General features: G+C 35.5%; 4 protein-coding genes across 4 annotated transcripts; 2 read left to right on the top strand and 2 right to left on the bottom strand.

Moving 5' to 3' along the window:
* Positions 1 to 959: 959 nt before the first annotated feature.
* Positions 960 to 3,899, bottom strand: LOTGIDRAFT_129830 (hypothetical protein; the record flags this gene model as incomplete). Its single annotated transcript, XM_009065087.1, has 7 exons — positions 960 to 1,181; positions 1,377 to 1,544; positions 1,935 to 2,093; positions 2,486 to 2,562; positions 2,877 to 3,042; positions 3,310 to 3,494; positions 3,788 to 3,899. The coding sequence occupies 7 exons, from the start codon at positions 3,897 to 3,899 to the stop codon at positions 960 to 962; spliced, it is 1,089 nt and encodes a 362-aa protein (XP_009063335.1).
* A 7,672-nt stretch (positions 3,900 to 11,571) lies between these two features.
* Positions 11,572 to 13,010, top strand: LOTGIDRAFT_129923 (hypothetical protein; the record flags this gene model as incomplete). Its single annotated transcript, XM_009065086.1, has 3 exons — positions 11,572 to 12,096; positions 12,433 to 12,650; positions 12,890 to 13,010. The coding sequence occupies 3 exons, from the start codon at positions 11,572 to 11,574 to the stop codon at positions 13,008 to 13,010; spliced, it is 864 nt and encodes a 287-aa protein (XP_009063334.1).
* A 123-nt stretch (positions 13,011 to 13,133) lies between these two features.
* On the bottom strand, positions 13,134 to 16,188 carry LOTGIDRAFT_195511 (hypothetical protein). The gene is made up of 4 exons (XM_009065085.1): positions 15,734 to 16,188; positions 15,180 to 15,317; positions 14,793 to 14,885; positions 13,134 to 14,557 (listed from the first exon to the last, which is right to left on the bottom strand). Exons 2-3 carry the CDS (start codon positions 15,306 to 15,308, stop codon positions 14,796 to 14,798), a joined length of 219 nt encoding a protein of 72 aa, XP_009063333.1. The 5' UTR covers positions 15,309 to 15,317; positions 15,734 to 16,188; the 3' UTR covers positions 13,134 to 14,557; positions 14,793 to 14,795.
* LOTGIDRAFT_204579 (hypothetical protein) lies at positions 16,123 to 20,638 on the top strand. The gene is made up of 13 exons (XM_009065084.1): positions 16,123 to 16,464; positions 16,852 to 16,930; positions 17,248 to 17,345; positions 17,605 to 17,734; positions 18,069 to 18,197; positions 18,335 to 18,401; positions 18,583 to 18,634; positions 18,796 to 18,880; positions 19,045 to 19,155; positions 19,343 to 19,504; positions 19,762 to 19,935; positions 20,219 to 20,304; positions 20,545 to 20,638. Exons 1-13 carry the CDS (start codon positions 16,330 to 16,332, stop codon positions 20,620 to 20,622), a joined length of 1,386 nt encoding a protein of 461 aa, XP_009063332.1. The 5' UTR covers positions 16,123 to 16,329; the 3' UTR covers positions 20,623 to 20,638.
* The last annotated feature ends 356 nt before the right edge of the window (positions 20,639 to 20,994 follow it).

The following is a 20,994-nucleotide window of genomic DNA, read 5'->3' as shown; positions in this document are numbered from 1 at the left end:
CTTTAAATATTTTTGAAGCTTTAGGCCTACTTTTGATTAAGTCGCCTAAGAGTCGCTAATATTTATCAGAAGCTGGGTAAGAATTGTCAAGTTTTCAGCTCATGGAAAATTGCCTCAAACTTCCATCAAAGACAAGTAAGAGTCAGTGTTCTTAAGCTCACTGAAAGTTGCCACAAACTTCCCTCAGAGACATCTTTTCCCTTAGACAAACATGAAAATTTAGTGGAGAAACTACAGAAAGTTTTCAGCTCACTGTAAGCTGCTCAAACTTTCCTCCGAGACGTCTTTGCCCTGGAGAAAGATTTAGTGGAGGATCTACAGAAAGTTTTCAGCTCACTGTAAGCTGCTCAAACTTTCCTCCGAGACGTCTTTGCCCTGGAGAAAGATTTAGTGGAGGATCTAGATATTGTAATAATTTAATAAAATACGCTGAATACAACCAAATACATAAAATAATAATAATAATAATAATGTATGTATCACAGATAAGAAGAGTTAAATATGAGTTAATTTCGCTATATATACAATATTTGAATAATCCAATTAGACAAGTATTGAAGAGCCTTTTGCTCAAGCAGTGAAATTCTTCAGATTCCAATTGTCAAGCAGCTGAATGGGCTAATGAATACAGGCAATGCCTTGCAGTGTATTATGAGGGACACTTGGATATGACATATTATCAACAATTAAAATCAAATATTATAGCCATAAAATGATAAATAATTGGACAACAAAGACCTACAATTGAGACTTTGGTCATGAAATGCACATGCATTCAAGTATTTGACCTAATTTACCACTTTACTCAACAAGAATTGCTACAATTGAGACTGGACATGGAATGCACATGCATTCAAGTATTTGACCTAATTTACCATATAATGAAGCAGTAAATACATGAACGAAGACACCCTGCTCTAGTGGTATAATGAAAGATTAAAACTGACTATAAAATGCAATCAATACTGTAAAAGTTTTGAAGTACTGTGTGTAGGAGATGTTGAGCGTGCCATGGTGCTAGACAAAGTTCTCATGCTTTCAGCCAAGCGTCCGAACTCCTGCCACTTCTGACTGTGGACGGTGCTTTCTAGATTCTTCTGGTAGTCGAGATCATGAAGTCTGGATTCAAGGGAGGAAATTTCAGACTGGAGACTGATGAGTTCATGATCTTTTGTTTCAATCTATGAATAAGGTAAAACAAATTTTAGCATACGTGTAAATAGAATGAAATGAAATGTTGCATGTTCTTGGATTCTGCTTTTAAGCCTATTGGGCGAGTGATACTTTAGAAAAATTAATAAATATTTACATTTCAAAGTTGTCTGAGCCCCAAGAGGCTTTGATGGTATAAGGGAGATAACTCCAATTAATCCTACCTTTCTCTGCAGTTCAGCCACATGATCAACTAAGAGAATTTTATCTTTACGCAGCTGACCGTTTTCTGTTTCTGAAACTTGGTGCATGCTTTCGATCTCTGCTAGACGAAGTTTGGTGCTGCTCAGTTCGGACTCCATGGTTCTTGATAAATTCTCTTGTTTGGTTAGCTACAATGAAAAGAAACAGTTGAACCTGACGGGCAAATAAAAGGCGGATAAGTTAAAGAAATGAATTGTAAGAAAGAACGATATATATTTTTACAAGGATAACAACTTAGGTTCACGAGGATCCTTTCTACCAGCTGGTCCTTGGTATTGATCTTTCACAGGTTACCCATTTACAGCTGACTATATCTGACCTGTGGTTCTTGGTCATCTTTCGTCATTATTCCAGTTTACCCAGATGTAAATGGATACATATGGATAATCTGGGAAAGATCAATGCTAAGAGGTTTAGCCAAGGATTAGCAGGAAGAAGGTACCCTTGTGAACATAAACATAGGGCATTAGCTGATTTAATTCCGGCTGGATTATTAACCAGAGAAGAACTTGTCTTACCTGTTCGAGATAATTCTGACAACGTTCTTTCTCTCGTTGGATCTCAGATTGTGTTTGTGTCATCTGTAGATCAAGTTGTTTCTCTCTATCACGAAGTGTTATTAACTCACTGATATTCTCTCTCTGTTGTATATCTATATTCTCTCTGATATCCTTCTCCTAAAATAAGATATGATATGATTGGAGTTTTACATCCTTCAGCCCTGAGGTCTGTTTCACAAAATTATTACTAAATTGGCCTTCACACCATAGTGATCACCATTTTGTATATGGTTGAAAATAAGAACAGAAGTCATAAGTTTTAAACGGAACTGAGTTGATGACAGAAACATGAACATCATCCTTAGTTAGGCTTCCATGGAAGTGGGCCATGTACCTTCTCATCTTTAATGGGCAAACAGACAGTCATGGCTGACAAAGGATTAAAAATCTCCAACCATACCAAGATTAATAGCAACCAGTTTCAAGCTAGTGAGCATACAAGTATTTTTGGGGTGTTATAACGCTTTTTCATTGATCCCAGTTTTATTAACTTTAAGATGGAATCAGACCTTATCCAGAAGTCTTTGGTATTCTGTGAGTCTACGACTAAAATTGGAATTCTCTCGAGTCAAAATGGCGTTCTCATCTTGCATTTTTTCTTTCAGGAATCGTTCTTTTTCTAAAGTCAGCTCCAGCTCTTTTACGTTCTGACGTAGAGTTCTCATTTCATCCTGCAAAATAAAATAAAGGTTAAGAAAGCAATTAAATTTTGCCAGGAAGACATTAGCCTAGATTTTCAACTGTCGAGGGATCTTTAACGTGCACAGCCTGTAGCATACAGGGCCTGTTTGTTGTCCCATCCGAACAACTTGGGTCGACACCCCTAAGAAATCTGTGGTCAAGAAAGCAATGAAATGGAGTTAAGTCCTACTTTTTTCCAAGCTTAAAATATAAACACACAGAGGCCTACCCTAATTTCTTGAGAAGCTGTATCCTGGACCTCTATAGTGTTAGTATATAACCTATCTTCTGTATCACGAAGCTGAGACTCTGTGGCCATTAGAGCTGCTCTTTTCTCTTCTAGAGCTATCTGCGTCATCTGGAGGGTTTCTGTTCTTTGATCCAACTAATAAGGTAAACATTTACATTAGTACATCAATCGATTACAAGAGAAGCTTCATGAGCATTCGTTAAATTTTGTGGATTTGAAGGCATTTACATAAAGAATTGCCGTATAATTAGCATATTTAAGAACTAGAATCATAACTAGAGTTTTACATCCTACTTTTCAGCACCGAGCTGATAAGATATGACAACGCCTTGCTGTGTGCAATGAGGGAAGTTTGTCTAAGACAGGAACACTTGGCATGCTAAGCTAGTAAGTGATTCTTACCTGACTTTTCAGTGTGTTGAGTTTAAACTCAGCGTTACGAAGAGCAGTTGAGCTTTTGTCTACCTCAGTCTTGGCTTCCAGCAGCTGGCTATTTTTTCTAGCTCCCTCTAGTTCCAATCTATCTTTAGCTTTCTTTAGAGTTATAATCTCTTCTCTCATTACCAGCTTCTCATGCTGCTGATTGTCTATCAGAGAGAAAATTGAATGTTTAGGTCTAGGAGCTGTTTAGTAGACAAATGAAATGAAATGGAGTTGAAAAGAAAGAAAGAAACAACTATATTTTACAAGGACAACAACGTAGGTTCACAGTTAAGGATCCTTTTTACCAGCTTGTCCTTGGCCAAACCTCTTGGCGTTGATCTTATTCAAGGTCATCAGACTATCACACAGACAGACTATCATAAAGAAAATGAACAACACACAGTGTGCAGTGAGGAGAATTCAGAAAATAACAGTGACACTGAATGGAAATTCATACCTTCTTTAGCTCTTAGTAGTTGTTCAGCTCTCTCTCTTTCAGTTAAAGTAACATTTAAACTATTGTCTTTTCTTCTCATCTCTAACTGCATTTCATCCATATCATTCTGCATCTTCTACTCAAAAAAAAATAAAAACATGTCAATTGACAGGATGCCTGGGCTGGTGCTTTCATCAAGACTTAATAAAATTGACATCAATGACATTGACAGGGTACAGAAGGCATAGTCAGAATACGAATGACCCAACCATTTATGAGATTTTAACTGTAAATTTGAGATTCTTGCAAGCTCTACCCAATACCTACCCTAAACACAGACAGAATATGAAAAACGCAGCCAGAACTTGGAAGAAAGGACAGCCAATGGGTAACATTGTTGCTAGATTAACCTTATACGTACCCTAAGTTTGACCAACATTCTCTCTGCCTCAACTGTCATTTTAGGATGTAATTCTGTTGCTTTTCTTGCCTGCTCACGAGTAAAAAGGGTTAAGGAAAAACAATGAGGTAGTATTAAGATTGTGCAACGACGATATAAATCTAACACGTTTGAATCCACTGCTTTATCATAGTATCAAGTTTTGACATGTTCTTGAAGTATAAAGAATTGGGGCATGGTGCTTGGACGCAATGCTGCTATACATTTATTGCCTGACTTTTACCTTGCTTTGAACGAGATTTTTGGTTAACGGAATTGATTCGCTTGTACGGAATTTTATTATCCAAAAATGAAATGGATATCAAATGTTATCAAATTCTGCATTACTTGTGTGTTGTTATAAGAAAGGATATAGATAGTTGGATTCTAGCTCTAGAAAATAGATCTGTTGTTGAAGATTTTTGATATAATCTGCTTCAATATCAGCCAGTTCGGATTTACTTTGGGCCTTACTAGATTTCCTGAAATATATACACATAATTAGTAAAAATATCATACTTTCTTTAATGTCTACAGTCTTTCTATCGAGGGCTCTGATTGGCTGTATTTGCTGGCATACAATCCAATCAAATTGCTAGTGTGATACAAGAATAGTGGATATTGCAGACAAGGTGGAGATAGTAATCCCATGATGAAATGAACATCAATTAAGTGGTATCAAGTGACAGATGAAGAAGACCCTTAATACAGCAACAGCTAAAAGCCTTACCCTGTCAGATTCAATCCTGACCCCCAGCTACTGTTATTGCAACTTTTTCGTAACAAACTCGAACTGGTGTTTCTCGATTTCCTGGGACCAAAATCTGAAAATAATATCAACCATTATGACAAAGAAATGACAAAATGCCTGTTTCAAATTCGCTTTAAATCTGCAAGATATTCCAGTCAAAGAGAAGGATTCCATTTTGAATAATTCTTTCTGCAATTTAGTTAAAATGAAAATAAATTAGCGTAATGCTACTATATTACATTAGCTTTCATCAATAACTTTCTTGGCTGAGTTTCAAAATTTCAAACTATCGGTAGTAAAAAGGGACTACTTTAAGTGACCTAACTAGTAACTATATATTAATATTAATATTTGAGCATTTGAGAGTGAAATTTAGTGAAATATGCTAAAAAAAACTACATCTACGTTAAAGATAAGTTACGGAAAATTATCAAAATATACAAAATAAAGAGTTTCCTATCATATGAGTGATGTGACAGACTTAAGCGGCCTTCACACCATAGTGATCACCACTTGAATACGGTTGTAAATAATGAAAGATGCCTTGAGTTTCCAACACAACTCTCATGCATCTGAGATGGGAACTCATGACCACTTTCCTTAGTAGCAACCATACACAAATAGTAATCAATATGGTGTAAGGACACCTTTAGGAAGTGAAAGCCAGTGAGAAAGGCGTCAGACTACAACTACTTTGTCCATACCTTGACTCTTACTAGTTGAAAATTCAACAGTGTTTTTAGGGGAGACACTCCTAGACCTCATAGGGGATATACTCCTTGACCTCATCGATTTGCTTGAGGTTACGACCTTCGAACCCGAGTCCAATGCCTGATGGCCATTGACAGTGCTGGGGCTCTTGGCTCGTAATGATTTGCTCCATTGAACCACTGATGAATTCTGGGAATGAAGTGGTTCAGTAACGATGGTATAAGAAGCATGGCCATTCATCTTTGCAGTACGAACTAAAATGGAAATGAAATGAAATGGAATGGTGTTTTATCCTACTGTTCTGGACCCCGTTCCACAAAAAATCCTTATTGAACTAATGAAATGAAATAGAGTTTTATATCTTACTGTTCTCAGCCCCGTCGCAAGGAATGAATTGGTGCTGGGGCTTAGATTTTGCACTCAGAAAATTTGAAGAATTAAAGGCCAAGAGTGATCTTTTCTGACAATTTTGAGGTGCCAAAAAACGTATCAAAATCTATATCTTTTTGATTTTGTACAGACACTGTAAATGAATCAATCTCTGCTGAACTGAAGAATGTTTTGATGGGGCTTAATTCTCACTTGCTGGGGTCCAGCCCCCACAGACCCCACCCTAACGAAGGGGCTGACTGTTCTGTATCTTATTGGCCTAATGAAATGAAATATAGTTTATAATGAAATGAAATGGGAGTTTTATTTATTCTACTATTCTGTATCTTATTGGCCTAATGAAATTTTACATCCTACTGTATATGATCAACTTCTTTTAAAATCCAAAACTATCTTAGATGTGTATGATATCATGGTGAATAGACAAGTTTGGACAAGTTAAAAGTATCATTGTTTGATTTAGTTGTAAGTTGGACACAGTGAATAGAAGATTATATAAAAGAAGTTGTTTAAATTCCTATCAAATATTATTTATGACCTTATCATACAGTAAAATGAACAAACAACTTTTATATTTCAGTCAGAGGCCCCCAACTTTCAAATTTCTTGTATTTTTACCTAGGGAAATAGGTGTCTGTGAGCCCCCTTTGACCATTCTGTGGACATTCCTTGACCCCCATCTCATCTTTAATGATTAACATCAATTCTATCTTAAATAAGGGGCTTAAATCCTGCTTTTTTTTATGCAATTCAAGAGTATTTTTCCACTACTATTGTTACATTTTACACTGAAAAAAACCCATATTTCCATTGAAAACTTTGTAATTTTGGGACTCTGAGGAAGAGGGGGAAGGGAATCCCCATATTCTATTCTCAAATCCTTAATTTATCCACACCCAACCTACAATCATTGTCCCCGCCATTAAAAATAACATGTCCGAACTTAACCGACTAAAAAACATAAATAAAGCACACAAACCTCCATTTGCTGTGGATGATTTTTGGGGACTTGGTTTCCCAAACGTTGAAGCGGTCCGACTCATCTTTTTGCATAGAAAGACTCTTCCAAAATCTGCAAAAATTTCTTTTTTTGAGGATCTTCTTTTAATTTGTTGACCCTAGGAACAGGGCTTCTTAAAAATACGGAATCGATAGTAAGAAAATCGTTAATCGGGAAACGACAAGTAAAGAAAAGACTGGATAGTTGTTACTAACCGGAAGTACACAAATAAACATTCCTGATTGTCCAGACTCAAACTGATAAGGAAGTTTTTCTCTCTGATCTAAAAATAGTCCAAAAGTTATTCTTAGAATAAAAAACCTGAAATCGAAGGTTCAAAAGTTTTTTGCCATAAAGCAAAACTTACTCTTACTGCCAAGGAGAGGAAGATACGAGGCAAGTATATAATTAACCCCATCATCAAATGACAGTCGACCGTTTTGAGAAATTTTCATGGAGAAGGCCAAAGTCAAAGCGTTTCCTCCTACTTTCATTTTCTACTTTCGATCTCCCAGGTTTGGTTTCGATGTGAAGGAAGTATCCAATACATTGACAGATTGGTCTGTTGGCAGTTCCTTTTTGTAAAATTCAGATACAAGAGGTGAAAATCAGATACAAGAGGTAAAACTTGACAAAGCCAGAAAGGGTTTCTGCTAAGATAGTTTCTGTTGGATTAGGCCTATAATATCAGCAGACAGGCCATATAGTATAGAAGAGGGCGATAGGTGATGTCCGTTTTAGAATCTATGCATTATGCAAGTTCTGTTCAGTTGATAATGTAGATATTTGATGACTATATCTAGATCCCCTCACAAAAAAAAAAAAAAAAACCAAACAATTTTCGTTTCAGGTTATGAAAGAGATGTAAAATGGCACATTCTATGAGTAGTGGTGGTCCTGAATTTAGACAAGACTTGAAGAATGGTGCCACTGTTGTTTGTCATATGAATAACGTATTCAAAGTAAAGGCTGATATTTTGGTGATCAGTCAAAATGGAAGCGTTGAAAGCTGTGCGAGAGAAAAAGTTGGAGCTCAAGAATGGGACAAAAAGAAACAAAAAGCTACACGTTATATTGATCGTTATATTGATCGTTATATTGATCGTGATTGGAAATTTGTGAAAATATCAATAATTGGCAGTAAACCAAATTTTCATTTCATTGAAGTCTATGATGTAACAGTACCAGTTTTTAACAAAATCAATCCTAAAAAATGGTTAGATGAGTATAAAAAAATGATGAAGAATTTGTTGGTTGAAGCTGAAAGTGACGGCAAGAGCTCGATAACCATTCCACTTCTAGGCACAAGTAAATACACGCTTTTTTTTTTTTTACTGGGAACTGAATTATTATTTGAAAGAAAAGTTACTCGTTTGTCCAATGATCCTGTTTCCTTTTTGGCAGTCACAGTTTGTTACAGGCATTTGATAGTATATTTTTCATGTAAAGTATATGTTCGTTATTTTACAGATGCTGGTGGCGCCCCTAAAGATGAATGTGTTCGAAGAGTGATGTATGCCGTTTTTAAATTCCCTAAATTCAAGTCTCTACGGAAGATTAACGTAGTGGTCCAGGATTACACAGAGTTCTTTCTTGTAGAAGATTTGACGGTAGAACATCAAAAATCACAAACATCAGATGAAGATAAATACAAGAATATAACTAAGCTAAAACAAAAAACTCATTTGATGTCTTTTATCAGTAACAGTACAGATAATCCAGCTATCCATGGCCGCTCTCAAAGCCCAGATAAAAGAAATAAATTTCATAGTTCATCTCATGACCATACAAATGGAGCAGGAGCCACATCAAGGGGAGATAATCCAGATGTACGCCACAGGTCCAGCAGTCATAATTCTAGAACCAGTGGGGCTTCGAGGTCAAATACCCTATCTGAAAATAAAGATAATTATTCATTAGAAAGGCAACGTGAAACTTCATCCAGACCTTCAAAGAAGCCACAACCTTCAAGTGCGAGAGATGGAGGCGAAATCCAAAAGAATTCAGGATTTGGAATCAGTGGATCTTCAGCTCAGAAAGAAGATGATGTAATTGGATCGAGGAGTACCTCGGGTAGCTCTGTCGACCCTTCCTGGTTCCAGTACTCTACCCAGCAAGGTACTCATTCAGATGGCAATGGAAATGTAAAAAAACATGATTTGAACTTTCCCAAAAATAATAACTTGCATCCAGGCAAAGATTCATATGCTAAAGTCGTCCAGAAAAATAATAAAGTTGACTCAGACCACCATCATATTTCTAATGGAGATTCCTCCAGATCCTACGGTAGAGATAAAGATGAAGAATACTCAAAGGAATATGCTGAATCCCACAAGAAACATAATATCGATTTGGATTACAGAAGTTATTCGAGAAAAAAGCATAATAATGGAGACTTTCCCAGATATGACAACCTTGAAGATATAACCAAACGCAATGCAGAGCTGGACCAAGCTAGACTTGAGGAACTGGCTGAAAGTGAACAAAGTGAGGACCCAGACAACAAAGTTATGTCAAGTGATAAAATGATAAAATCATCCAATAATAGGGAAGAGCTAGAAAGCACACGCCATCATGGAAACTTTGACAGTAAACACAAAATCAGTTACCATAATGTTAAGGACACAGAAGGTAAAATACTTGGATTGTCTGAAACAGAAGCATTAAGAGATGTCAGTTTGCATCATTGCTCATATTGTAATTATAATAATACTAGCAGAGTTGAATTACCATGCTGCCATGTGTTTTGTATTTTCTGTGCCCCAACTAATCTAGGTTGTCCGCAATGCGAAATAAGTGATAAGAAATTTAACAAAAAAGAAGATAGTTATAACCCTAGCAACAGAGTTCAAACATCATTCCTTCAACACCATTGTAAAAGCTGTTTAGGTTATACTTATTGTAAACTTAAAGAATTGCCATACCACCATGTTTGTTGTTTTCACTGTTTATTTGATTGCCAGAGTTACAACAAGAGTTGTCAACAATGCATAGCTGAAAAATATAACAAAAGAGAGGAAAATAGCAGTGAACCTGTTAACAGAGTTCAAAGTTCAAGGGAAAAAACCCATGGAGAAGACCTTACCCACTCTTCAGAGAAACAACACTGTAAAAGCAATCTTGGTTATCAATTTAGTAAAGTTGAAAGATATAACAAAGAAGAGGAAAATATCAGTGAACGTGTTAACAGAGTTCAAAGTTCAAGGGAAAAAACCCATGGAGAAGACCTTACCCACTCTTCAGAGAAACAACACTGTAAAAGCAATCTTGGTTATCAATTTAGTAAAGTTGAAAGATATAACAAAGAAGAGGAAAATATCAGTGAACGTGTTAACAGAGTTCAAAGTTCAAGGGAAAAAACCCATGGAGAAGATCCAGTTCACTCTTCAGAGAAACAACACTGTAAAAGCAATTTGGATTATCAATTTAGTAAAGTTGAAACCAGTGAACCTGACGACAGAGTTCAAAGTTCAAGGGAACCAACCCATGGAGAAGGCAGAGACACCCCTGTAGAGGAAAAATGCGATGGATGTGATTCAAGTTTGGCAAACAAAAGTTCAGTTAACTCAGCTTGTGGCTGCACTCTCTGTGCAAAATGTTTACCCAAAGGTTGTAATGGTTTGTCCTGTAAAAAATACTATGAAGATGACGGAGAAAAAAGGCTAAAAGGAACCCATAGAGAAGGCAGAGATACCCCTTTAGAGGAAAAATGCAATAGATGTGATTCAAGTTTGGCAAACAAAAGTTCAGTTAACTCAGCTTGTGGCTGCACACTCTGTGCAAAATGTTTACCCAAAGGTTGTAATGGTTCGTCCTGTAAAAAAGACCATGAAGATGACAGAGGTCAAAGTTCAAGCAAAGAATCCTTTGGAGAGGACCCTGGTTACGGAGGTCAAAGTTCAAGCAAAGAATCCCATGGAGAGGATCCTAGCTACGGAGGTCAAAGTTCAAGCAATGAATCCCATGGAGAGGATCCTAGTTACGGAGGTCAAAGTTCAAGCAAAGAATCCCATGGAGATGATCCTAGTTACAGAGGTCAAAGTGCAAGCAAGGAATCCCATGGAGATGATCCTAGTTACAGAGGTCAAAGTGCAAGCAAGGAATCCCATGGAGATGATCCTAGTTACAGAGGTCAAAGTTCAAGCAAGGAATCCCATGGAGAGGATCCTAGTTACGGAGGTCAAAGTTCAAGCAAAGAATCCCATGGAGATGATCCTAGTTACAGAGGTCAAAGTGCAAGCAAGGAATCCCATGGAGATGATCCTAGTTACAGAGGTCAAAGTGCAAGCAAGGAATCCCATGGAGATGATCCTAGTTACAGAGACTCAAGTGAACTAAACCCTAGAGAAGTAATAACAAAAACTGCATTGATAACTTGCTACAGATGTGATTCAAACTTGGCAAACAACAGTCCAGTTCAGCTCAGTTGTGGACACACATTTTGTGCAAAATGTGCATCCAAAGGCTGCAGTGATCCAAACTGTGAAGAGGAACAATATTATGATGATGATGCTATGGACCCAACAGGAAGTGAATTAGGTCAAGATTCTTCTGATGACCATAGCAACAGAGGTAGGAATGGAAGTAATGGTAACCATAGAGATACAAGAGTGGATAACCATAGCAATGGACGTTTGAGTGGAAGTGACAGTAACTATAGAGATTCACGACTGGATAACCATAGCAACAGGGAACTGCAAGAAAGTAAAGTTAATGACGAAAAAGAGAATAGGTCGAGAGAGGTTCATCAGCCACAAAAAGATGCCGAAAAGACTGAAATATGTGCCATTTGTATGGATGACATCACTGATCTAAAGAAACTGGATAAATGTGGGCATGTTTTCTGTCGAAAATGCATTGACAAATCTTTTAAGCTGCACAAACCAGTTTGTCCGTCCTGTGGTACTGTTTATGGAGTAACCATTGGTAACATGCCTGCTGGAACAATGAATGTTCATAAATCATCATTGAATATAGAAGGATATAAAAGATTTGGTTCTTATTGTATAAATTATGATTTTAATTCCGGTATACAAGGGGTAGGTGAATTTCATATCATACCAAAATAACTATGGACTCGTGGAACAAAGTTAGTTGTAGAGTGATATTAGGGTTTCTTAAACATGGTCTTCCAATAGGCCTATGTCCTTCAAGCAAGCTGGAGTAACAATCCAGATAAACCTACCCTAGAGCAGGCATATATTACTTTTATTAGTTTTTTGGTCCCTTTGTTTGAATCGATTTATTTAATTGGAGATAAACCAAACGTTAGAATTTCGTTTTGAAAAGAGCTACAGGAAGCAAAAAGCAGGTCCTTTAACAGATGATCAAGATACAGATTTGATGATTACAACCCTTTTATTTTGATTTTTCAGTCTAAGCATCCCAACGCTGGTGTAAGGTTCAAAGGAACATCTCGTGTTGCTTATTTACCAGCCAATCCTGAAGGTATCGAAGTCTGCAAGATGTTGAAAGTGGCCTTCAGACGACGTTTGACTTTTACCATAGGTCGGTCTACAACTACTGGTCAAGAAAATGTAGTCACTTGGAATGATATTCATCATAAAACATCTATGAATGGAGGTCCTACTAAGTAAGTAGAGATTGAATTCTGTTAAAACGACGGACCAGATACCAATTTCCAGGCTATAGATGCCAATGCTCCTTCGCAAATTCTTGACTAATATTAACTCTTGAATTTTTTTTTAGAAAAGTTATGTGATGTTCATGTAACAACCTCAAAACACACAGCACCTGGATGTGCACAATTTTTTTTTGCTCACTTCTTGTTGTAGTTGTATTCCAAGATGATCACGTGCGTATATTTTGTAGTTTTGGATATCCAGATGCCACGTATCTATCGAGAATCAAAGAAGAGCTGGCAAGTAAAGGAGTGACGCTTGCTGATATTGATGGTGTTAAAGATGGAGATGAGAGTATAACTGTAAAATAAATGTATTCTGGAAAATGTAGAGTGATTCAAGGAACAGCGACAGTAGCAGAACTGGGGATACAAATATGGGGCAGACTAAATGAAGAGGGGGAGGGGGGTGGGGGGTTGCAACTGTCGGGTTGGGATTCCAATAGTTTCATGGGGGGTCAGAGCAATTCTATCGCCAACCCCCATATAACAGTTAAGAATTGAAATTGATTTTGTGTATTCTGGCATATATTTTACATAAATTACTTAGTAATGCTATTGAGACAAAAGTTAAATTCATTATAATTATTTCTTTTAATACAAACTTCATTGATTTAAAAGATTGGTTTTTTTATTTGCCAAAAATCTAAGATTGCTTTGATTTGTTTCACCTGTTTACCATATTGTCATGTGACAAATTACAGTTTATCAAAAAAAAAACCACCAATTATGTAACTAGTTTATAGAAGAGTGATTGTTCAAAGTAAATATTACATTTTAGTTTAATGGTTTCACTGTGGTATCATGTGTATCAAGCTCTTGTCCGTCAAGGAAAGACTCGAGGCAATGAACTAAGGGTGTTCTGATGGAAAGTTCTTTCTCTTTGTTATTAAATATAACATTATATTATTTTTAATTGGATGAACTATATCTATTTGTTAGCTTTCTATGATATATTATATGCTAGTGTGAATTTAACATCTGTTATGTTAAAAATTCTTAAAAATAATATCACATATAGTTCATTTCAGCTTTAAAGGGATTTTAAAGAGGTTTTTCTGGTCTTTGTTCGAGTATAAGGGAGACTTATAGCTTCTATTTACATCATTCTAATATCCTGTTTGACAACTATGGATCCCAAAATGGGGGCATTAATGACTGATCTTAGACTGAATTTAAAATGAAATGCAGATTGGTTTAAAGGGACACATGCAAATTTTTTTGACCACTCGCCAATTTTAAGATATTCTGTGATATATAGAAAAAACATATATAGAAATAATGAGTAAAATTCCTAGTTTGAAGTATTTTTAAAGGAATTATACGATTTTCGTACATTTCTAGTACTTCTGAAGACTATTTACATATATTCAAGATTAAATTCGACCCCCCCAAAATGGTGGAACAGTCTCTTTAAATGGAATCTACAAAGTATACTCAATACAAAGACTAAAAAACCTCTTTACAATCCTTTTAATATATAGCAAATATGTATATAAGTGTAGCCTGAATCCATGTATCACTAAATCAGTCATATGATTGGCCGTTCCAGACTATGTGAAGACTAATAAATGATAAATTGAAATCCAACATCGCAAAAAATCACACGATATAAATGAAATAACGTTTAATTCCAAAATTATACATCAATTTAAATGATGTCAACTAGAATAAGTAATTAGACAGGAAATGGAGAAAAAATGGGTGTAATTTGTTAACGTTGAAAACCAATAAAAATGGAACAATAGTGTCAATGATGATGTCACTTCCTTAGAAACCTGAATTAGTCTGTCCAGATACTGAGATATTAACACAAAAATACAAATTCTTTTTACATTGTCATCACATATTTTCTTTATCTGAAAAAAATATTAAAAAAAAAATTGTTTTGATTTTCTTCAAATTGTGAGAATATGGACCTCTTCAAGGGATGGTAAAAAGTTGTGTTTTGGGGACACTGATAGCATCGATTTGCAAATTTTGTTTGTTTTTTTAGTTTTAGTGGAAATGCAGGAACCACAGACGTCTTATTGAAAATTTAGAAAACTTCTTTACAATCCCTTTAAAGGAAAGATATAGAAATGCTTAATTTACCTGTCACACTTCCTTTAAGCAATCTGGAAGATCATTTTTAGGATGTTTACTTTCAAAATGTTGTTTGTATGTCTTGGGATCTGGCATTTGAGACTGAATTATAGAAATAAAATAAAGTGACAATCAAATAAATTATAAGCTCATAAAATAGGTAAATTTGCCCTGAGCATCATTTTCTTCAACATTAATGTTATCATGAAAAATATCTGTTGGACTAGCTAAGACAAGCTTACAATATACTAGCCTGAAGCAATCACTTTGCATTTTCCTATTATTGGTTTATCTTGTAAATCTCTCCAGAAGTTAAGTAAATTCTTATTAACCTAGACTTGTAAGAGAGTATCTCTTATAAGACATTATACAAGATCATAACCACTAAATCATTACCTTACAAACTGTACATGTATGAACCAAAGCATTTTGAGCAGCTTTTTTTTGACTCGTTCCTTTTTTCGATTTTGCTAATTTTTCAGCATTTTTCTGTTGTGATTGGATCTTTTGTTGGCCACGCGCCATGATGATTTTCTATAAACAAAAGTAAACGATAATTAAAGATAAAATAGCCCCTGCATTAGTAATAGTCGGGCTAGAACTTCAAAATTTTCTTTCTTGAAAAATGTAAAGGGAAAACTAAGAGTGTAGGGCCATCATAATAAATTTAGACTTCCCAGGAAGTTCCCTTTCTCTACAGTCTGATTAGAGCAATAGGCCAACGTCGATAGACGTCATCGATCCTTCTCATCTCTTGAACATGTTGCGTTCATTATTTGTTGACAACAAATGAACAACCGATCTCAATGATTGCATGGCTTCATCCCCTGATAGAAACTTTCACAGAACTTGCAGGAACTGCTGGTGAGAATTCCTAGATTGCCAAAACCCTAGGTCATTAACTACATATCCAAGAGAAAGTTGGAACCATACAAAAATGATTTACTTACCAATTTTTCAAATAGATCTTTAAAGTTGCAAAACTGTGAGAAATAGAAATTTTAACCGGAAAGAGAATTTTGCGCACGAATCTTAAATTTACCAGTGATCACAGAGGTACGGCAAAATAATTTTTAAGAAATATCTCAATATTTGCAAGTTTTATATTCAAATTCAAATTTATTTTGTTAGGAAACACAAGGTTAAGGGAGTCTAAATCGATTTAAACAAATCAATCTTAAAAATTCGCTTTAATTCAAAAAATATTTGAAAAGCGTTCAAGATAAAGGGTAAAATAAACAAATATGGCTGCGCCCATGAAGAATTAAATTTCTGTAAACATCACACACAAATCTGATAAAATATGACCTTGAATGCACATACATGAATCCCCTTTCAAGACACTGTTAGATTTTTCCGGTTGTACCTCACGTATTAACCTCAGCTAGAATGAAACACATTATTACTTCTAAAAATTAGCTTGAAGTGGACATTCGTACTTGATGCCGTCAATGTTATTATTGTGACTTTTTACTACCGAATATATCAAAACCGCCGACTCCCTACTAAATAATTAAGATTGTATAATTTAATGCCTTAATACAAAATGTCGTTGAAATTGTATACTAGTGCACTGACCCAGTTAAGAAAACTTCTGAGTTTATCAGAGAGAATAAGCGGACGTGAATATGCCTCTGGCTGGAAGAAAAGAACTTTAAAAAGAGAAAAAATCAAAGAGACAGTAAGCAATTGAATTCAATTGTCATATTAATCAACTAAGCTAATGATAGTCTGGATAGAACAATATCCAAAAAGGGACTGGTCTTCCTTGGGTGCAGCCATTATCCCTAGGTTTTAATTCTTTTGGTACTGTACGATGCCTCCAGCCTCATAGAATCCACATTTTGCTCAACAGACACAAACTACCCTTGCAAATGAATGATGAAGCTACTTCTAATAAATAAACCATAAAACCAAGTAGGCATACTAATGATCCGAACCAAACATATTTGAGAAACATTGGAAGCAGCCAATGAACTGTTCATATAAGTAATTCATTGTGAAAAGTGGTATCAGGTGTCTAGAACTGTCTACCAACTGATAAGAAACTTGTAATATATTATTATAGGTAATACGATATGTAGGAGTTAATGCAGTCCGGACACAGAGAGTATATTTATGGGGTTGTAGTGCTACTGGAGCTTTAGGTACACTTCTTATACATCATCCTACATATTCTTATAATATATATAGAGACAAGTTTGCCATCAATCGTACCATAGTCTCAGAATTGGCATTATTTTAGTTAATCAGTAATAGTTTTCACAGCTCACTGTGGAAATTTGAACCTTCAAATCAATGTTTGTCCAGAATAATCCATGTTAGAGGCTTGTCTTGGTATATGTCAATATTGTTTTAATCTAGCCCCTTTAAACAAATAATATAATGGATGTAAGATCCCTTTAAACAGGAAAGTGACATTAATATAATATTATGTACATTATCTAAATTTTAACTTTTATAGGTATTCAGCAATTTCTACGTCCCAACAGACTGCAAAAACCCAAGTTAAAAGTTCCGTATCCAACACGACTGAAATATATGAACGAATATGACTTTGAGGTAAAAAATTTGGGTCATTTTTCGTGTAGAGATTCAATCGAGAATGACATTTTTGAAACTGCATATTTATCAAGGGTTTATGGTAGTAAAGTAAGAGCATTGGTTCTTTACATGACGTCATTTGCTCGATGACGTCGATCAAATGATGGCTGTGGGTTCTAATCTCGATCGGCAGTCTGAGGTCTGAGGTTAAATAATTCATCTTTACTCATGATTCCAGTCAACCCACCTTGTCTTATCTCTACATGTTTTTCCACAGATCTACGACATCGCTTGTGGGTATGGTTTCTCAATATTTGCTGTTAAAAAATCCAAACAACATTATCTCTTAGCTACTGGTATCAACACAGACTCTCAGATAGGTTTCCATGAAGAACCTAAAAATTCTGGTAAGTTCTAGACTTGAAGCTGTATGAAAACAGCAGTAGCTTTTAAAATAAATTCACAAAAGGTTTTCTAATCTCTATATGTGTCTCAGGAACACTTATACTGTCTTTAACTCTTTTTGTATCATTCTAATTTTCTAGTCTTTGTTATCAGGAATAAATATAGCTTCTGTTGACAGCATTATGCTTTAAATGTTCATTCATTCATTCATTCATTCATTCATTCATTCATTCATTCATTCATTCATTCAGTCAGTCAGTCAGTCAGTCAGTCATTCATTCATTCATTCATTCATTCATTCATTCATTCATTCATTCATTCATTCATTCATTTCAGGAAGATTATTAGACTATGTTATTGCCCCATTACCAATATCACTACCATTAAATGAACCAGAGTTGACTCAATTTAAATCTATAGCTTGTGGTAGAGCTCATACAGTTATACTTACACAGGACAATACAGGTAAGTGAAGTGGTTGGGTGGGGTTCATTGGTCAGGTGCTTGTGGTTCGTGCAGATGGGCCAGACACATAGGTTAAGATACTCTGTTCAATCCCTTTAAAGTTCTGATATTTGACTGATGTTTGTGTGTTATTTCAGTGTACAGTTTAGGTAACAATTCATATGGACAGTGTGGTCGAGGAATTGTACAAGATGAAGTCTACAGGTAAGCCTATATCACGTTTTTTTCCATGATAAATAAGCTATTACTTTTGGTTCCTAAACTGAACGATCAAAATTAACAAAAAACATGACTGCAAGGATCTAAATACTGCATGGCTCTCACAACAAAAAAAACAAGGCATGATTTACAAGAAATATATGTTAAATTTGACACTTTTTTTCAGTAAAAGTTCGAGAGTAAATGTATTAACAGATTTACCAGACAATATTGTAAAGGTGAGAAAATATCTTTAGCATTTCTCTGACCTTGAGTTACAACAAGACTCTTTTTTTCCATGTCAGCCCCTCCAATGCCAGGATTGCACCCTCCACTTTCAAGTTACAGAGCAAGCTAATCCACTGCCTACCAAACACAACATAATTTGTCTCCTTTACAGGTTGAATGTGGGTCTGACCACACCCTATTTTTAACGAAGACAGGAGAAGTATATAGCTGTGGTCTGGGGGCAGACGGACAAACAGGTAAGATGAATACTTATCTTATACTTAGACTGCAATAGCCACCATTCTTGTATCAATGAAGTTTGTAAATAAAGTGATTTGATTGGATTGTACATTAGCGAATAGAACCAATCAGAGACCTTGACATTATTGCTTTTTGATCAATAACCTTTAATTCTTTGTAGGTCTAGGAATGTATAATAATCAAGGGACACCACTCAAGTTAGAGGGTGATATACAGAAAGAAAAGATAGTATCAGTGGCATCGAAGGGGGATTGTGTTCTAGCAGTCAGCAGTAAGTGATTTATCTCCCTTCCTGAACCTTGACCTAACCTTTGAACTCTTAAATTTGCCTTGAACTCTAGACTGTAGCTCTATGAAGGTAATCACTGAAAGAGAAATGATGATAATGGTTTTGCCTGTCAATCATTGAAGGTAATTTTGAATCTGACATTCTAAGTTAGCTCATATTTTATTTTTAGAAAAAGGAGAAGTATTTGGATGGGGGAATTCCGAGTATAATCAGTTGTCAATGGTTACCGAGGAAACTCAAGTCAATGTACCAAGACATCTTCCCATAGCTAAAGACTGTGGTAGAATTATCCAAGTAGCTGCTGGGGGTTCCATTTGTGCTGTGTTAAATGGTAGGTATCAAGATTGATAGGAGAAACATTGAGATATCCTATGTTACTATATTTATATGACAAAGGGATATCCCATGATACTATATATATAGATATATATATTCACTTATAAAAGATATCAGATGAAATCTTTCTGGATTACTAGGGAATTACATTATTGAACCATATTTGGAACTGTCTGACAAAGGAATTACCTATGTTACTATATTGACCTGACTAAGGGATATCCTATGTTACTATATTTATCTCTATTATAGAGCATGGAGAAGTATATGTATGGGGTTATGGAATCTTGGGAAAGGGATTACAAGTAGATATGAGTTTAATGCCAACTAAAATTCCCCAAGCATTGTTTGGAGAAAGTGAGCTGCTGCCAAACATCAAAGTTACCAACATTATCTGTGGTCTGAACCATTTTGTGGCTTTGACAGGTAAGCTGAGGCAATACCATCTTAGAAATCTGGCATGTACCTATCAAAACGTGCAGGGAAATTGGACATATGCCTATCACAACTACCTAATACCTATCAAAACCGCCATTTTACGTGCCAATAGATAAAGAGCATATAAATTTATCATAGTTACAGATGTACTTTTATAGTCTGCACATGCATTTATGAGAATGACCTATATTGTCTCATGCACATGCATTTTGGAGATTGACCTATATTGTATAATGCACATGCATATCAAAGTTTGACCTGTTTATTATAGATAAAGGAGATGTTTATACCTGGGGTAAAGATAAAGATGGTTCACTTGGTTTAGGAGAATGTAAAAATCAATTCTTTCCTCTCAGGGTAAGTAGGCTGGTGCCTGTCCAAATCAAAAACATTAAAGCTGTATACTATATAATTTCGAATATAATGCGCATACTTGTATAATACGCACCCGAAACAGTTAAAGAATAATTTTAAACTACAATTTTGTAGTTACTGATTCTATTCTACCAGTTGATGTGATAATATACAATTACAAACGTAGCTATGTGCACTCCCCAAAATGGTATCTATGTTAATGATAGTATTTGATATTTTCAGGTGGCTCTACCAGCTGAAGCTAAGTCTATTTACTGTGGAGTAGATCATACTGTGACTCTATGCAGATCCTTTTGTTAATAATACTTACATTAATAAATTCATTGTCCTTAGTTTTGACCTTTATGTATAAGAAGCCAAGAAGCCCCTCGCAAAAGTGGATAGCATAGGATGATCAGCTTCAGAGTGGCTGCCAAGGACCATTTATCCATTAAGTCAATCACAATCGGAAATTAAAAACTATCATTAAAAATCATAACTTATTTGCGTTTGTATTGTCCTGTAGTCCAAAGCAATAAGTTCAAGATTCAAAAACAATGGAAAATCATTGTTTATTTTCAAATACTTAGTTTAATTTGATCGTTCTTGGCGCCGGTTAAAATATATCTTCGATCACAAATCGATAATCGATCATGAATAGTAATCGAATTCTTGGCGCCGTGATGGTTACTA

The sequence above is a fragment of the Lottia gigantea genome (genome assembly GCF_000327385.1).
Source record: "Lottia gigantea unplaced genomic scaffold LOTGIsca_67, whole genome shotgun sequence".
Lineage (NCBI taxonomy): Eukaryota > Metazoa > Mollusca > Gastropoda > Lottiidae > Lottia > Lottia gigantea.
This window is presented reverse-complemented; position numbering and strand designations above follow the sequence as displayed.